The following is an 18,728-nucleotide window of genomic DNA, read 5'->3' as shown; positions in this document are numbered from 1 at the left end:
GCGCCTTGATTATAATAAAAATCAATATAAAAATAGCAGACAAGAGTTGGTGTTTAACGGTGGAAAGTGATGCTTACTGCATTTGGTTGGTTAGACTAAAATTGTGTTAAGCCCTAGCCTTTATTTCACCAATGGTGTCAGCCGGCTGTAATTAAGACTTTTGTCCCTTATTTAATCATTGTTTTCCAATCATTTGGGCGCCTTTACCATCAAAGATTGTTGACTTGCCGTGATGAGATAGCAAACTGCATAACAATCTTTGAAATTTGAATAAAGTAAGCAAATTTGAAGAAGAAAACTCTTTGGAATTCGGAATGAAAGAAACTGGAAAGTGCCGTCTGCTTTAAGAATATTAAGTATTAACATGATGAAGCATCGTTTTACTAATGAATATCAAACTGGAAAGCAAGAACGAAGCATCTCAAATACTACATGTATCTTTGTTTTCATTTCTTTTACATGCACACCTGTTTGCGTTGCATTTGCTTTGATGTTCTCATGGAAAATAAAGTTGGCTCTCAAGAGAAAGTGAAACCAACTGCAATTAGGAAAACATATAGTCCTTGACTACACACCCTCTTTTGGTAGAGTTCTTTTCCATACTCCATATCCATTAAAATATGCAGAACTCACTCTAAGTGGAATTCAGACAAGTGTATAACATAAGTTTGTTTTTCTTCTTCATATTTTGTTATAAGGAAGCGAGATCAAACAATTGACCTTTGATCTTTGCTGGGATTAGGGTTTTCTTATAAATCCAACCAAGAAATGGAAAGAAGGTGATCATGAACAGCCTCTTTTAATGGAAAAGGAAAACATTTAATCAAGGAACTCTAATATGCAGATATCGATACGCCGTAAAGCTATGATGGAATGAAGATCGTATAATTAACAAACAGAAGAAATATGATAGCATTTTTGAGTTGGTTTTGAACCCTAAGTTATGCACTTGGACTTAGTCTCCCAGCTTTTTTCACGTGGCATATTTTTTTTTATAAATATAGGATAAATATATGATAGTATCTGTCCAAATATTTTTAATCATTTAATAATGAACGATTATACACGGTATTCAAACCTAAAACTTCAAGAGATAATAACAATCCTTCAATCATTAAGATCGTTTGATTAGTGTCTCATAAGAAATATTAAAGTTACGTGAAAAGAAAATTACTAATAATTAAAGAGTAACAAGTTTTAGAATCATGGTATGAAAAAACTATGGTGCATATAAGAAAAGGTAAAGATAGTTTAGCTCAAAGATGTACAAAAGTAGCACTCAAGTCTTTGTCAATGACAAGTATTTACATAACTTCTTTGCCGTTTTATTTTACTATTAGTAAATCTTTCCCGAATGACTAATGCTAAAAGACACTGAGCAGTAGTGAGCACAGAAATGAATACGTGAAAGATTAGCAACTGACATTATGTCGAAGAAACCGGAAAAGCAAGTGCATGCGCTGTGATTATAATAAAAATCAATATTAAATTAGCAGACAACAATTAGTGTTTAACGGTGGAAAGTGATGCTTACTACATTTGGTTGGTTAGACTAAAATTGTGTTGAGCTCCTACCCTTAGCCTTTATTTCACCAATGGTGTCTGCCGGCTGTAATTAAGGCTTTTGTCTCCTATTTAATCATTGTTTTCCAAGCATTTGGGTGACTTTACCTACCATCAAAGATTGCTGACTTTCCGTGATGCGATAGCAAACTGCTTAACGATCTTTGAAATTTGAATAAAGTAAGCAAATCTGATGAAAAAAACTCTTTGGAATTTGGAATGAAAGAAACTGGAAAGTGCCGTCTGCTTTATGAATATTAACTATTAACATGATCGAACTGGAAAGCGAGAACGAAGCATCTAAAACACCACATATATCTTTGTTTTCAATTATTCTACATGCACAAACCTGCTTGCGCTTCATTTGCATTGATGTTCTCAAGAGAAAGTTAAAAACCAACTGCAATTAGCGAAACATATAGTCCTTCACTCCATTAAAATATGCGGAACTCACTCTTAGTGGAATTCAAACGAGTATATAACATAAAGTTAGTTTTTTCTTTCTTTCATATTTTGTTGTAATGAAGCGCAGATCACAAAATTGACCTTTGACCTTTTCTGGGATTAAGGGTTTTCGAATAATTTTCTTAGAATTCCCACCAAGAAAGGGAAAGGAGGTGATCATGAATAGCCTCTTTTAATGGAAAAGGAAAACAATTAATCAATGAACCCTAATATGCAGATATCAATACGCATCAAAGCTCTGATGTAATGAAGATCGTATATATTAACAAACAGAAAGAACATGATGTTTTTTAGTTGCTTTTGAACCCTAAATTGTGCACTTGGACTTAGTCTCGCTTGTTTAATTTATTGACGAACAGAAGGAAAAGGCCTTTCTCAGGTGGAATATGAAAGTTGCTTGGAAAGAATATTATTAATGATTAAAGAGTAAAACATTGTCAGTTTGTTGAAGGCGGTGCTTGTTGGTCCACAAATTCGATTTGTGTGATTATGCTTCTCTCAATTGTGTGGTATTGCTAAAGGAACAAATGAGGTACATGAATCTATTTTTATAATAGTTTTTTAAAAATACTTGATCGAATCAATTAATTAATAAATTAAGTAACAATACTTTCATTATTTCATTGCATAAAATGCAAGAAGATCACGAGGGTAAATCTAAGATATTTGGATGATTAATGAGTTAAGCAAATCTGGTGAAGTGGCAAATCCAGCGTAGATACAGTTATTGTTATTATTATTTTGCTTTATGAAGACTCTAAAGTTCACAATCACAAGGATATGATTTCAACCATTAAAAAATAAATTAATTATATTTATAACTTATAGTTCTCTTTCAACAAATCTTCTAAGGTTTTAAGTTTTAACTTACCTAAAATCCTTTATCTGTAATTGTTTTTCTTTATATGTGTGATATATATGTATGTATGTATACGAACATGTAAATAAACATATGTATTTGCTACGTCTGGAAATTTTTTTAAGTAACGAAGAGGTTACAATCTTGCAAAAGTAAGAAAAACAGAAAACAAAGTTCAACATTAGTTCAAAGCAAGCTGATAAACCCTACTTATACCATATATAGATGGATAGACAGAATATCATAAACAATTACCACACCACTACCGGATGAACGCATGGAGATACATACTTGCATGCATGCATACATACAGCAAATTTATTGGAGATCGGAGGCAGAAAAGTTGATTTAATTTGGAGGTGGGCATTTTCCAAATACGGGGGTGTATCCTTTCGGATCACAGCCGATGACTGGTTTCTGGGAATGACCTTGAGGAACCACACGAGCCGCAGCGGCTAATTGACCAGCAAAAATAAATAGCAAAGACACAGCAAACACTTTGATAATAAAGTGGATTATTGCAGAGAGGTAGACCGCCATTGGTGTTGCTGATAAGAAGAGAATGGAGCAACAAAAATTAAAAACGATGATGGTATTAGTATTTTGGGTTTGCTAGGGTTGAGTGGGTCGAAAACTGGAGGAGGGACGAGGGTTTATATAGAGAGAAAGTGGTGTGATTATTTTGACGTGTGAATTTATGGAAAGTGATAAGGAAACTAAGGTTGGGTCATTTTGAATTAATAACTTTGATCCCAAAACTTTGGTGACTTGACCGTTTAATCCCTGTTTTTAAACCAAATCACAAGGTTTTGAAGAAGAAACAATGAAAAAGAAGGAAGAAGCGTAACCAGACTTGCATGGGGCTAGATATTCCCCCGATTTTCTATTGCACCTCATAAACGGTAAGCCTCAACGTACTGAGAGGGGGGGAAACCCTTTAGAACAAGAAATTGGTTCGACTTTTTTATTTTATTAAAATTGATTTGTTTCGTTTTGATTGTCCTTTAAAAACATTTAGCTTGGCTCAATTTCTGATTCACATGACAATCAACCAAAGGTAATCTAATTCTATCTGATCCAAATTGATGGAATTTTGTTAAGTTGAGTTATGGTTTTTTTAATGATTCAACAACTCTCCTAAACCTCAATCTCTTTCATCCAATACAGCTTCTAAGGAGAAATTTTACAACACATTAAGGCATCCCATCAGCAAGCTGACGTGGGAACTGTTGTGGGAGATTTTCTGAAATTGAATTCGAAATATGGTAACCCCCGGATGGGAACGACTCCTTTGTGAATCGTTTAAGTTTCAACAATTAGAACTATACAATTACTTGGACTTCTTGAAAAACTTAATAACCAGTCATCACGATCTTTACGCAAATCTCTCTTTGTTACGATAACATAATATCAACATCTAATGATTCTGTTCTCATCACAGTTAATCCGCCCAACCGATTCTCTTTTCTATTTAGTCTAAGTGCTACTTCGATTACCTCTTGTTGATGTCCTACCAATCGAAAAGTATTTTTCATCAGGATCACTTTTAAAATCGTCGGTTGCTCTCAAAAATGCTCTCTTTTCACAAAATTTTCATCGAAGAGCCTTTTATTTGTCTTATACCATAATTTCCAACAAATAATTAGGAACAAGAAGTGCCAAATTCAATGAGTTTTTTCAAGTTCACGACCATCCATTCCTTTAAATCCAATGAAGCAAATTCAATGAGTTTTTCCAAGTTTAATCACCATTCTCCAAACCATCATTGCTGAGTTACAACTTACCAGCCATTTAAAAAAAAAACACTTATGTGACGTGGCACTTGTAACTTCCAAGTGGTCCTCCAACGCACTTCCCTAGAATCATCGTCCAAACCTACTAGAGCTTGTGTATGCAAATTTAGTAGTAAACATATGCTTGTCTTCCTATTTCCATCACGAGATATCATTCCCCATTCCCAAGTGGGGTGTTTTAAAAGCAACAATCCTACGTAGCGCCTCCAATTGGTTACTCGTCGTTGATCGTCGTTACTGTGATAACCAAATATTAAAATAGTGCGTTAAACCTATTGATTTGGAACCGTTTGGTCATGTGAGACAATCCTTTTAACGAAGCTGCTTTTATTTCTAAACCATCTCCTTCGTCAGTAAGGATAGACGCGTAATATTATGTTAAGAGACAAACTTTTAAAATTTTAAGAGAAAATAAATTTATAAAATTCTAAGAAGATGAAATTAAATTTTTAATAGAAATATAAAAATATCTAAAATATATAATAATTTGAAATTTTGAGAACTACCCGACCACCCCAAAACCCATCCATGTTAGCCAGCCTCCTGAAAAAAGTCTTCCATTTACTCTCTTACTGCTCCCTTGATCCGAGTCATCTATGTGTTGTTAAACTAGCATATACATCACGAACTGCATATACTTGCACGAAAGATATTTAATTTATCGCCGGGTTACACGATAATTTGATGCCATCCTAATTTTCACTTTCTTGAATCTCATCGACTTGGCTGCACAACAGCGGAGTCAGCCAGCCCCTTCCTTATGATAACGATAATGCATTCGAGTAGAAGCAGTGGCCGATTTAATACGCCAGATCAATATTCTATTATTTTAATAATGATTGTTAACGATAAATTATCAATTTACTATAAATTGATCAAATTCTTATTTTGAAAACATAAATGAAAAAGAATAATGAGCATTTATATAATTTAGTACCCTAAAGAAAAATCAATAGTTGCCAATGAAGATGGAGGCATTGTGCATCTGATTTGGAATTAATAAGATTTACTTTCTTGTATTGGGTAGTTGTTTGTGGATCTTTCTTCGATGGTATATTATACAAAATGAACTAAGGGGTGTTTGGATGGAGGAAATGATGATTGGGGGACTTTTTTTCCAGAATTTAAAGCTCATGTTTGGATGAGAAATATTCTCAATTGAGAGTAATAATTCATTTCTAACATTAAACTTTTAAGAGTATTTTACCGGAATGTCATTCTTACATATTACATAAGTATTTATCTATTCTCATGAGTTTGGATTAAAATATCTTTAAAATAATATAATTATCTAAAAAATACATCCCCTTTAACCTTATCCTCTTCTCCCCGTGACTTGGCTTCTTTCTAGAATTTTTTTTCAATCCTTAAAAAATATGAATATCTTTTAATAATAATAATATGTTTTCTAGTTAATAAAATAAAAATAATCTCTAAAAAATAATAAAGTAATCGTTGTATATTTTGGTAGGAGTAAAATGATTCATCTATTAAAATTTTCATATTATTATTTAATTCAATGTTGATGTAAACTTTAATATATTTTTAGATAAATAATGTAAAAATTAATATTAATTAAAATAATATATGATATATTTACTCTTTTATTCTATTCATTTATCTTTTAAATTTTATAAAAAAATATATATAAATTTTATGAATTTATATTTTATTGAAATATATATAAATTAAAAATAATAATTTTTTATGAAATTTTATAGAAATATTTTCATTTGAATATTTAAAATTCAACTTGTTGAAAAAATAGCACAAGTACAATTCGGTAAAATATATATCCTAATAATCTCTTATTTCTTTAATCAAACACTGAAATTTTATATTTTTGTTAAATAAACCAAACACAATAATATAATATTTTTAATAATATATCATGTAATATTATATTTCAATAATTTTATTTTCTAAAATAATATTATATTTGATGAACCAAATACCTAAAAGTGAGTTTGAGTTTGATTTCTCTTCCTCATTGGGTTTTGAATTTTTGGTTTAGGTGAGGGTTGTTGCAGGGGAGATGAGTGTGTTCATATCTTTTACGTAAAGGACAAGAGCAAAATCTCGAGAGTGACGCGTTCATCTCACACACCAATCAAAATCAATCACGCAGTGAACTTGCCCTCCTTTCAGATATATCATTTTTTTTAAACTGCGGTCACTTATTTATTTATTTATTTATTCTTAATTTCCGTATGTTAGATGTCATGTTTGTCGGTTTTATGCCATTTGGACTTTGTGAAAGATTGCTTACCATTTTTTATTTCATTTTTTATTACAATATTTGTCGTGTATGTTGACTTGTTATATTCAAGACAAAATATTTTATTATATCTAATTAAATTTGATTACAATTAAAAAATATTTTTTATAGAAACATATTTTAATAATAATTTACAAATAGAGTTGTATGAAAATTTCATATGAATAAATATATTATGGGTTCAAATCTTTAAAAGTTGAGTTATATTAGAAAAATATTTAAAATAGTAAAAGATAAAAATATTTATATAATAATGTTAACTATTTATTAAATAAATGATTTCTTTTATATTTTCAAATGAATTGACATTGATTACTCCTTAATCAAAGGTTTAAATACAATGTATATAAATAATAAATTAATTATTAATGATGAAGTCTAAATATTGTATAAATGGTTACGCTAACTATCTACATTTAATTTATTAAATTCAATATCATTTCCATGTTTCAATAAATATATCATTTCCCTGTTTCTAGAAATCCTTCTCAAATGTTCGAACTCCCAAAAAATAATTCCTCACAACACAAAAAGAATCATGCCTATTTTTCTTGATATATATATATATATATATATATTATATTTAATATATTTATGAATATATAATTTATTAATTATTTAACTTAAATCAAATATAATAAAATTTGTTATTAAAATTATAACACCCCAACCCGTACCCAACCCGGATTCAAGTCCAAGATGTCACATTGACATTTCAAAACCTTTATTTTTGTAAAATAACTGAACATTTGAACTTATATTAAGAAAATATGATCATATATTGTTCAATTGTGTTTGGTATAAAATTTTGAGATAAACACGTATTTATGAACAGTGAAATAATGTATGAACAGTATCGTGAACAGTAATGAACATTAATGAACCGTGCCATGAACAGTGCTCAAAATTTTGAAGCAAAATTGTGCATCGATGCAGTGTTATAGTGACTTTCGTAAAACGTTCATTAAACTTGTAAACATTTAACCGTTCATTACTATACAATTGTCATTTACATAAACATGTTTAAAACATTACAAAACTCAATCGTATGACTTTTCAAAACCGATTATAACATATCGTATTTAATCTTTTATTTACATGCCAACCACTTTCTTTATTACAAAATACATATTATACATTTCTTTTATGGCCTAATCTTTGGAAAGGAGAGCTGACCTGTCTTGCATAACTCTTATCAATCTTCCTCTTCTCAAAACCTACGCGTGAAACAATCACAAGCTAAGTCTACGACTTAGTAAGGCATATAAACATATAATATAACCATATAACTTTTCGTATAAACAAAATGTATACATTTGTAAATACTATCATTAATCCCTTTTTCTTACCATATATTCATCATATAACACATATATCACTATACTAAGGAATAACATATCATCATGTAATCTTATTAGCTAACGCTAACTCTTTCTTCTGTAGTACAAACCTTTATCATGTCCACACTATTGCTTATACATAGTATTATCCATTTATTTCATTATCCATTTATTTCAAATCCATAATTCTTATTTCATTCATCTTACAAACGTATCACTTATGCACTTATTATTGAACTCTTCTACAAATTCTAACCACGTCATTTGATCTTTTAACGTTCTTATGGTGACATTTGTTCACCATATTTTATCTTATCCACGTAATAACGAAACTTCTTAATTTAACTTCACCACTTTGGAGAAATGAAAACCTTCTAACATTATCTTCATATCATTTATCCAAAGGTCTGTAACAACAGAACCTTCCCCACATTCATTCTTGAGCTCGGGTGCTCATAACTCTTTTAACTATTTCGATACATTCATTTTATGAGTTAACGAAGTATATAATTGAAAACTCATCGGAATATCATTCAACATCATGAATCATTCTCTAATCTTATACAGGCATTCCCTGAGGTTTTCGCTTTTCTCCCTGTCTGGCCTTGGCATGTGAATGCTATTACCTTCAGGTCTATCGCCTTGTGCTTCACTTTGGAAGCTCTCATATATTCATGTGCTCATATCATTTCTTCTATCACATATCACGTGTGCATATGATCATTCAATTCATATCATATAACATATGTCATTTGCATATGTTCACATATCATCTATCATATCATATAAACATATATATCTCATAAACACATCATTTTCATACCTTTATCATATAACTCATATAACTTTTCCTGCATATTCATGTCACATAATTTATATGGTATGAACTCATATCATGTTTCATAATATGAAATGAATCATATATCAAAGTATTAAATCTAGACTTATCACAAGTCTATAACTGAATATACTACTATAATCATGCTATGAATATGCACTCACCTTAGCCTTGCTTGCTTTGATTCAATCCTAACTATTTGATTGCTCCGTAACTTGTTTAGGCTCGATATCTACATAAATATAATTTCCTAGATGATTATCAAAAGCCTAAACCTTATAACTTGATGTTAATAACTCAAGCTAGTTTAATGAACCAAAATTTCATTTCTCCTTCAGGGGTGTATCGATGCACTATGGGTGCATCGGTACACAAAATAACTTCGAACTTCAATGCATCGATGCACCCCTTAATGCATCGATGCATATTAAAAAATTATCTTAGTGCATCGATACATACTCATAGTGTATCGATGCACCTGTCCAAAATAGCTCGAAATTCATCAATACTTCACCCAATTTTCATGTATAAAATCCTTATCATGCTACTAATTTCATCCAAATTCTTAAGGCTAAGAATCATACCAAATTTCCCATGTTATCCAAACATAATTCTAACACTTCTAATTTCTTATTCTCATAGATGACGAGTCAAATTCATCATCCAAATTCAAACCTTCTTATTCAAAATTCTACATAAAAACCCATTTTCTTTAATCTTTCGTAACTTTTTCATCTTTTGATTTTAAGATAACTTAAGCTTTCCTTAAGCTTAGTTATCATATAATGATCAAAATACACTCTTAAAATTAACAAATAATCAACAAAATATAAAACTCACCTTTGCTCTAGCTTGGGCACGTTGGAGACGAGAAGAAGATAAGTTTGGAAACTTATCTCTTCACATATGCATCACATGGGGTATTATAATACCCACTAAAATTTATTTAATTATTTTTTTATTCAATGACCTATTTGCCCTTTGACTCTTTCAATAATTACTAACAACCCTTCAGGAAATACTTTCAAATAAATCATTGAACTTTTCAATTTTTCCACTTTAATCACCAAATTTTGGAATTTTACAATTTGATCACTAACCCGTAGTTTGGGATGTTACAAAAATAATTCTTTTAATCTAATTTATTTTATTTATAACATAAAATTTTAAATCCTTAAACAAAACTTAAAATTTAATTTACTTAAAAGATATAACGTTACATCTAATTAATATTTAATTATAATTTTCAATAACACTTGAAATCTTGAGTTTCTATACCCTCCAAGAAAATATTAAATAAATAACAATAACATCAAATAAATTAAAATTTTATTAATCACACATTGATATATATAAGAGTGAAATCAGAAATTTATTGAAGGGGTCAAAATACTTTTTTATTTATTATAAATATAATTTCTTCAATTGAATGATTAGGTAAAACTTATTTTATTTATTTTTTAAAAATATTATTTTTTTTACAATTTATTAATATTAAAAAAATTAATTGACAGGAACCAAGACTCTTATTAGTCCATGCCTAATTCCGCTCATGAATATATATATATATATAATTAAAAATAATTAAAGAAAATGTTCAACCTCTCATCCACTTTCTTAACCCATAAAGATGCTTTGAAGGACTTGTTAAGGAATTAACCACTCCCAAAACTTATTGCCTGGTATTTTATTTCATTATTCGATCAACAGATTGGTGAAAAAACATGTCTAAAACCTAAAAAAAACGTGTTTTATTGCAGAGACATTGTCGGATGTTGTACCTCTGAGGACAATTGAAGCCAAAGAAGATGTTGGTCTCTCCTAGTTTCAGAGTGAGATAGTTCAGCTGGCAGCTATTCTTAACGGCGACCATTTCTTAAGCAGCTTCCCAAATAAGATGAGCAAGAAAATGACAGTAAAGAAGAAGAAGCCACATCAGCAAAAAATAGGAAAGTTAACGGATGATTAAATGCCACATCAACGAAATCTAACAGAAAATTACGGCAGGAACCGAAATGAAAATAAATTAAAATTTAATGATTATATTACAAGTTTTAAAAATTCGATGATCAAAATATAAATACCCTAAAAATTCATGAACTATTTATATACTTTACTCTTAATCAAATTCCAACCGTAATCGAAAAACAAAACAAAACAGAAATTAATGTCATGTAATATTCTCTCATTACAAATTTTTAAAAATAAATTTCTAAAATATTTAAAATGTAATTAAAATTATATAGCATTTTTATATAATATTATAATGTACAATAATAACAATAACATAAAATTCATCAGACCTGTTGGCCACGGATTAAATTCCTTAATCACTGTTTTAATAGCTACTTAATCGAGCTGCCCCCTTTCCTCCACCTTAATCGGGAAGCCACCTTTCATCTTAGCAGTAAGATAGGCGACAAACACCGGCTGAAACCCTTCTTCCACCGCCGACTCCACCTTGAACCGCCGTAAAATACCGGCCACCAACCTCTTCATCTGCAAGAATGCCATCTCCTTCCCTAAACAAATCCTGGGTCCGGCTTGAAACACCGGATAAGTATACGGATCTCTGCCGACAAAGCCCCGCTTCCCCGCCTCGTCTCTTTGCAACCATCTCTCCGGGTTGAACTCCGCCCAATCCGATCCCCATATCTTCTCCATCCTCCCCATCGCGTAAGGAGCATAAGTCAACAATGTTCCTTTCTTCACCACCGTCCCGTCCGGCAAAACATCGTCCTCCACCGCCAGTTTTGAATCCGTAGGGACCGGAGGGTACAATCTCATGGCCTCGCAAAGCGAAGCGTGAATGTAAACCATGTCTTTAACTTCCTCGTAAACCGGCATATCGGATTTCTCTTTGATTTCTTTGAGGATTTCTTTCTCCACTTCAGGGTGTTTGTGTATTAACCAGAAAAACCAAGTCAATGCCGCCGATGTTGTGTCGCGACCGGCGAGTATGAAGCTGATTACTATATCCGTGGCGAAATCCTCGTCTGAATGGCCGGAGGCTAAAAACCTTGATAATAGATCAACCGATTCCAAAGACGAATTATTGGCCAATTCCTGCTTCTTTTCCCTCACGATCTTCTTCGCAAAGTCGCGGACTTGGGAGATGGCGATTTTGAGTTTCTTCTCGGACCCAACATTGAAGAATCGCTTCATTCTCCAGGTTATAGAAAGAGGAGTACGGAACCTTTGGCTACTTAGATGAGTAGCATCTTCAAACGCATCTGCAAACTGGGATTGCGGCAAAGAAGGTAAAAGGCAGGCCGGATCATACCCGAAAGCGATCTTGCAAACGTTGTCAAACGCGAATCTCTGAAGAACATCCTGCAAGTCGATAACAGTCTTCCCTGAAGCAGCGTCGGAGAGCGTCGGAATCAAACGGTCGTGAAGCTCGGTATCAACAACGGTTTCCACAAATTTACGAAGAGATTTCGTGTTGAACTCGTGACTCGAAACTTGCCTCTCGAACTTCCAAGACTCCCCATCGACGTTGAAGATACCGTTGCCGAGAAAATCAAAGAAAACGTTAATAAAGAAATAGCCTTTGGGGTAGTTGTTGAAGTGGGTCTTGAGAATATGCTGGACGTTGTCGGGGTTAGCAGTTAAGATCTGATGATAGCCGAAGACGAGGTGGAGAGTGTAAGTTGCAGAGGGGCAGTTCTGGAGGATCTGCGTGATCCACTGGACTCGGTTGCTTTGATTGGATACGATGGCGAAAATGGAACCGATTATCGGGTAACGCTTGGGTAAAACATCGGACTTGGTTGAAGATTTCTGGGATTTGGAGCCTTTGTTGAGAATGAACCAGAGAAGTGGGAGAGTGAGGAAGAAGATGATGATTAAGGGTAACAGCTGGATAAACATTGTAATAATTGGGGTTGAGGTTATCTCAGAAGGGAGGAAACCGGGGAGAGAGAGAGATTCGTAATATATATACATATATATATATATATCCATATACGTGCGTGTCAAAAGAACAGATTATTGCTTAGAAGATAAGCACGACAGTGTTCAAGAGTTATTCAACTATATCTACTTTTCAGGATCTGGGTTATGGATGACCAATGAACAAGAAAGTGTTTTTTTTTCTTTTTTTAAAATGGAGCCCATGATACTATTGGTGGGCCACAGACCTAATTTTAATGTGTAAAATAATATGTAGTGCCAAAAACAAATTTATCCTCTAAGATTTACAATATAATGAAGGGTAAATTTAGTATCTAATTATTATTATTATTATTATTTTATTTTGATCATTTAACTATTTTTAACGGTGAATGATTAAAATAAAATCAAAATATAATATTAGATATGATTTTAAAAAATAATTGAATGATTAAAATGAAATAATATAATATTTATCGTATTAAATGTATAGTTTATCCTATAATAAACTTATTGATTTTTGTTATAAAAAATGTTGGTCACTTAAAAAAAATTAATTTTAAATAATTATATCTATAAAATAGATGTACATCATCAATAATAATAATTTTTTAATAATGACAAGTAGATTTTATATCTATAAAACATACATGTCCGTTTAATATTGAAGATTCAAACAATTTAAATATTATATAGAAACCCTAAAATCATAACCAACAAAATCATTTTTTTAATAATGACAAGTAGATTTTATTAATAGGAATAATATAAAGAATTATAATTACAACATGTTCAAGCATAGAGAGAAAAAAATAAGGATAATAATTATAAAAATTCATACAAAAACAAAAATATTAAATTCATATATACGGAAAAAAGAATCATTCTCTTGAGAATGACGTGTAACATTAAAAGAGTTTAGTAACCTTTATAAAAACTCTTTATCGTTATCGAACGAGGTGTTTTACGAAGTGATAAAAGAGTGATGAGCGAATCAAACTATTTGGCATGTTGCTTTGTTGCAAAATTCTGATTATATCAGTAAACAACATTTTATCAAAGAGGAGATTTAACTATACGTAACCACCGATAAATCAATCAGAAAACAAATACTGTGAGGGTCTTCGTGCAAGCACCAAAACGACCGCAAAGATATGTAAAAAAACGTATCAAAAATCGTAAGGAACGTGACACAAGAGTAGAAAAAAATATGTACATAAATTTTATTTATTTAAAATCAAATGAAAAAAATTTAAAATAAAAGAAAAACAAGAGACATGGTATAAAAAAAATAAGAGAATTAATTATATCAACAGTAGATAACAAACAATTAAATTGATGTTGTCGATGATTAAATGAAAATTAAAGAAAGAAAAAAGAACCTAAGGAAGGCAGATAAGATGTATTAAAATCTTCAAATAACAAAATTGTTATTCTAGAAGGAAAACAATGGTATAATAAAATTTATATATCCAATTTAACTCATGCCTATTTAAACTTGTTCTGGAAAGAAACAAATCCTAATACATCGTGTCTATGATTTCTCTTTTTTGAATTAAAAGAGATAATGTTTGAAAAAAAGAAAAAGTAAAACAGAAAATAATTGATGCAGAAATCGTAAGCAAAGTCGTCACCTTCAAACTTCTCATTTCCAACCATGGTTTTTAGAATAGGACTGGTAGTTCATTGGTTCAAGCGATCGAATTGGTTGAATCGATTTGATCGGTCGAAATAATCGGACGATGTCATAATTATTTAAAAAATTAAATAAAAATATCAAAAATATTTAATAAAAAATATTTTTTTATATCACAAGTCATATTCAAAGCAAATCATAACATATATAAGTTAAAAACCATAAAATCAAGTGAAACAAAATGATTCGAATTAACTACAATATAATATTTAAGGTAAAACATATTAAATAATAAATATAATTATATAACTATAATTAAAAAATAAATTTGGGGTTAAAAAAATCATAACAAAATGATATTGTTTGGTCTAATTTTTTTAAAAAACAATCCCACATGGCTAAGAAACATAGAAGAATGTCCCAAAAGTCTAAAGAGTAAAAATATAAGAACAAAACAATCTCATATTGCTAAGAAACATAGAAGCGCATCACAACTAACTTCTATAAATAATAGAGGTAATTTGACATTCAAAATCATGGAGCCTTTTGGTGAGCATTGAGTGAACTATTCTTTCACTTCAATCAAGCTCGAATTTTAGGCTTCAATCGAGCTTCTAACATTTTTTAGTTCAAGTTTCAATATTATATTTTGAGTTTGAGTTTTACTTGATAATTTTTAGCTTGTGAGTTTGAGTTGAGTTGAGCTTACTTTTAAAGTTTTCAAGTTCGAGTCGAGCTAAGCAATACTCGAGTTCGACTTGGCTCGTTTAACAAACGACGTTGTTTGGTTTAATTTTTTTTAAAAATAAAAAAACAAAAATCCCGGTTTTTCTCGGTTTTCAGCCGGTCCAGTTCGAACGGTTCAACGATTCTGGCCGGTTCACTAATAGCGGTTCAATCGGTTTAGATTGAACCGGATTAAGCAACGGTTCCCGGTTGAACCGGCCGGTCTAGTCCGGTTTTCAAAACAGAGTGTCCAACACAACATGCATAATCTAAAAATATTTTTTTTAAATTATTAAGTGATTTTAGTAATAAAATAAAATAATATTTTTTCTAGAGATCATAGATTCAAAAAATTATATTTGTAAGAAGTATATGTTTACAATAAATTAAGAGAAAATAACCTCAGTGACAAAAAATGCCTTATAATATACGATTTTAACCAACTTTTTTTGGATTTGCCAAAATGACCAACTAAATCGCAATGCGATTGATAATTCGCAACGCGATCTCCGATATCGCAAATCAATTTTCAGATTCGCAACGCGATTCTGACTATCGCATTGCGATTTTCCAAATTCGCGTTGCGATTTTCCTAATTCGCAATGCGAATACGTAAATCGCAACGGAAATCTGACTATCGCAACGAGATTCTGACTATCGCAACGAGATTCTGACTATTGCAATACTGAATTTCAAATTCGCAACTCGATTTCTGAATTCGCAACAGGTTTTAGTTTCACAACACAAATGTTTTGGGTATATAACTACGCAACAGCAGCAACTCATAACCTAAATCTTTAAATCGTAACTCATTCCATCTCTATCTATCACTCTCTCCGGCGATATACGTTCCTATATCCAACGACATCCTTCCCCATCCGGCAACAGGTTTTAGTTTCGCAGCTCGTTTCTTTAGTAAATTAATTTACAATAATAAAATCATCTAATGTTGATAATGTTTGGATATATTTGTGTTTTGGAGGGTCATGGGAGAATGTTCATGGTGTTTTACAATATATGCCTTTACCCATGAATCTTCAACTAAAATTGTCATTAAAAAAGTTAACTTATGAAACTCTAATGTTACGTGTTACAAATAAATTGAATTTAGAGCATCTAAGTGGATTTAGGCTATCTTATCAGAGAAATGGTAAAGTTTATTTGTTAACCGACAATGAAGATGTTGAACGATTCATTGCTTACATTAGTGTTTCAAGTGATGATGTTACATTGTATTTTGTTGAACCTAGAAGTAGTGAAGTTGGGTCAGTAGTGGGTAGTAATCAACTAAGTTTTTCAACCCCAGTTTATGGTGCTCAAAATTTAATGGTTCTACCACAATTTCATCACCAAGCAAATATTGTTTCACCACATTTCCAATACCAAACACAATCTCAAAACCCACAACCTTTCCCTAATCCAAATCCCAATCAACTTTCAGCACCAAATTCCGGTTTTCGTATTGACCAGTTAGACGATGATGAGCCAACAGAAAAAAATTATGAGTACTAGTCAGTATTCCAAATTTGATCTTGGTCAATACCCGGACTTTGATCTTGGTCAATACTCGGATTTTGACGATTTTTCAGAAGAAGAAACAGGCCCTGCGTATAATGATTTTGATATTGGTCAATACCCGAATTTTGATGATGAAACAGCCGTTACCGAGGAAGATGTTGTTGATGATAATGAGGAGGAAGTTACGACTGTAAATGAACATGTTGAACATCCATTTTGTAATTCATATAACCCTGAAGAAAAAAAAGAAGAAGAAAAAATCCCTAAAGAAAAATCCCCGAAGAAAATGCCACGAGAGTATAACTGGAATATGCCAGAATTACTTCAGATACCGGAAGAAGAGTTGGTAAAGATAGCAGTTGATTGTTACACAAAAATTATTCGTATCAAGAAAGATGATTGTTTTGATACAAAGGAAGACTTGAAGATAGCTTTGTATACGAAATGTGTGGAAGATGGCTATCAACTAAAAGTTAACAAATCAAGCAAAGATCGTTTCGAAACAAGGTGTATGATTGACAAAAACTGTACGTGGTGTATGATTGCAAAGAGGATAAAAGATTGTGAAATGTTTCAAGTTAGGACATTTATTAATAAACATACATGTTCAAGAACCCAAGTTTTTCCTCACCATAGACAGGCAAACAAAAAGGTGTGGGTGGTTTTCTGGCTGAGTTAATGTTTTTGAATGGCATGGTATATCGGGGACATGAAATTATGACTGACATGAATGCTCGGTTCAAGATTAGTATCTCATATTCTCAAGCTTGGAGAGCCAAATGTTATTCCTTGGAATTGTTGAGGGGGTCGCCAGAAGCATCGTTTGCCCAACTACCAGCTTATTGTCACAATTTAAAGCTGAAAAATCCTGGGTCGGTAACTCATATCAAAACAGATAGAGATGGACGTTTTGAGTTGCTGTTTATCGCCATTGGTGCTGCGGTTAGTAAATCAATATAATTTTGTTGACTCATTTTTGTTAGTTACATGCATTTCACATTTAAATGATTATATTTCTTGTGTATATGATTTTGTAGATTCGTTCGTTTATTACTTGCATGGGCCCAGTTATTATAGTTGACGGAGCGCATTTAAAAGGTCGATACCTTGGAGTAAACTTATTAGCAGTAGCCATGGATGCTAACAATGGGATACTTCCAATAGCTTACGGGGTTGGCAAATCTGAAACCTCTGATTCATGAACATGGTTTATGGGGCATCTCAGGGATTGCATAGGTCCTATTAGCAATCTGACAATCATATCCGATAGGGCAAACTCAATTGACAACGCTGTTAGAAGGTGTTTCCCAGATGCTTTTCATGGACTTTGTGGTGTTCATTTGTATAGAAATCTAAAATCAAGGTCTGCTGGTATAAAAAATCACAAATGGACATACTGGAAGACTGTAAAAGCTTATCGGGAAGTAGATTTTAATAAGCATATAAACTGTTTAAGACGTGTTTTGCCTTAGTGTGCTCAAACACTAGAAGATGTCGGGTTTGAAAGATGGTCAAGAGTATATCAACTTGGAGCAAGATATGGTTTCATGACGTCTAATAGTGCAGAATCAATCAACGCTCTAAGTCGTCATTCCTGGAAATTACCCATTACTATGTTAATGGAGTTTTTTCGAGCCTCTATTCAACAGTGGTACTACAATAAAAGAAACCATGCATGTATTATTTCTTTAAATTCTTAACTTATCATATATTTTACTAAGTATTATTTATTTAAATTTACATGAACATTGGAACATCATGTTACACCATGGACTGAAAAAAAGATAACGAAACGTGTTGTGAAGTCAACGTCATGGA

At 31.7% G+C, this 18,728-nt stretch overlaps 1 protein-coding gene across 1 annotated transcript; it reads right to left on the bottom strand.

Moving 5' to 3' along the window:
• Window positions 1–11,484: 11,484 nt before the first annotated feature.
• On the bottom strand, window positions 11,485–13,057 carry LOC120161251 (cytochrome P450 94A1-like). The gene has a single exon (XM_039171515.1). The coding sequence runs from the start codon at window positions 13,007–13,009 to the stop codon at window positions 11,486–11,488; it is 1,524 nt and encodes a 507-aa protein (XP_039027446.1). The 5' UTR covers window positions 13,010–13,057; the 3' UTR covers window position 11,485.
• Window positions 13,058–18,728: the final 5,671 nt, after the last annotated feature.

This window comes from Hibiscus syriacus, unplaced genomic scaffold (assembly GCF_006381635.1).
Source record: "Hibiscus syriacus cultivar Baekdansim isolate YM2019G1 unplaced genomic scaffold, ASM638163v2 tig00111398_pilon, whole genome shotgun sequence".
In the NCBI taxonomy this organism is placed as follows: Eukaryota; Viridiplantae; Streptophyta; class Magnoliopsida; order Malvales; family Malvaceae; genus Hibiscus; species Hibiscus syriacus.
The sequence above is the reverse complement of the archived record's forward strand: the minus strand, read 5'-3'. Positions and strand labels throughout refer to the sequence as shown.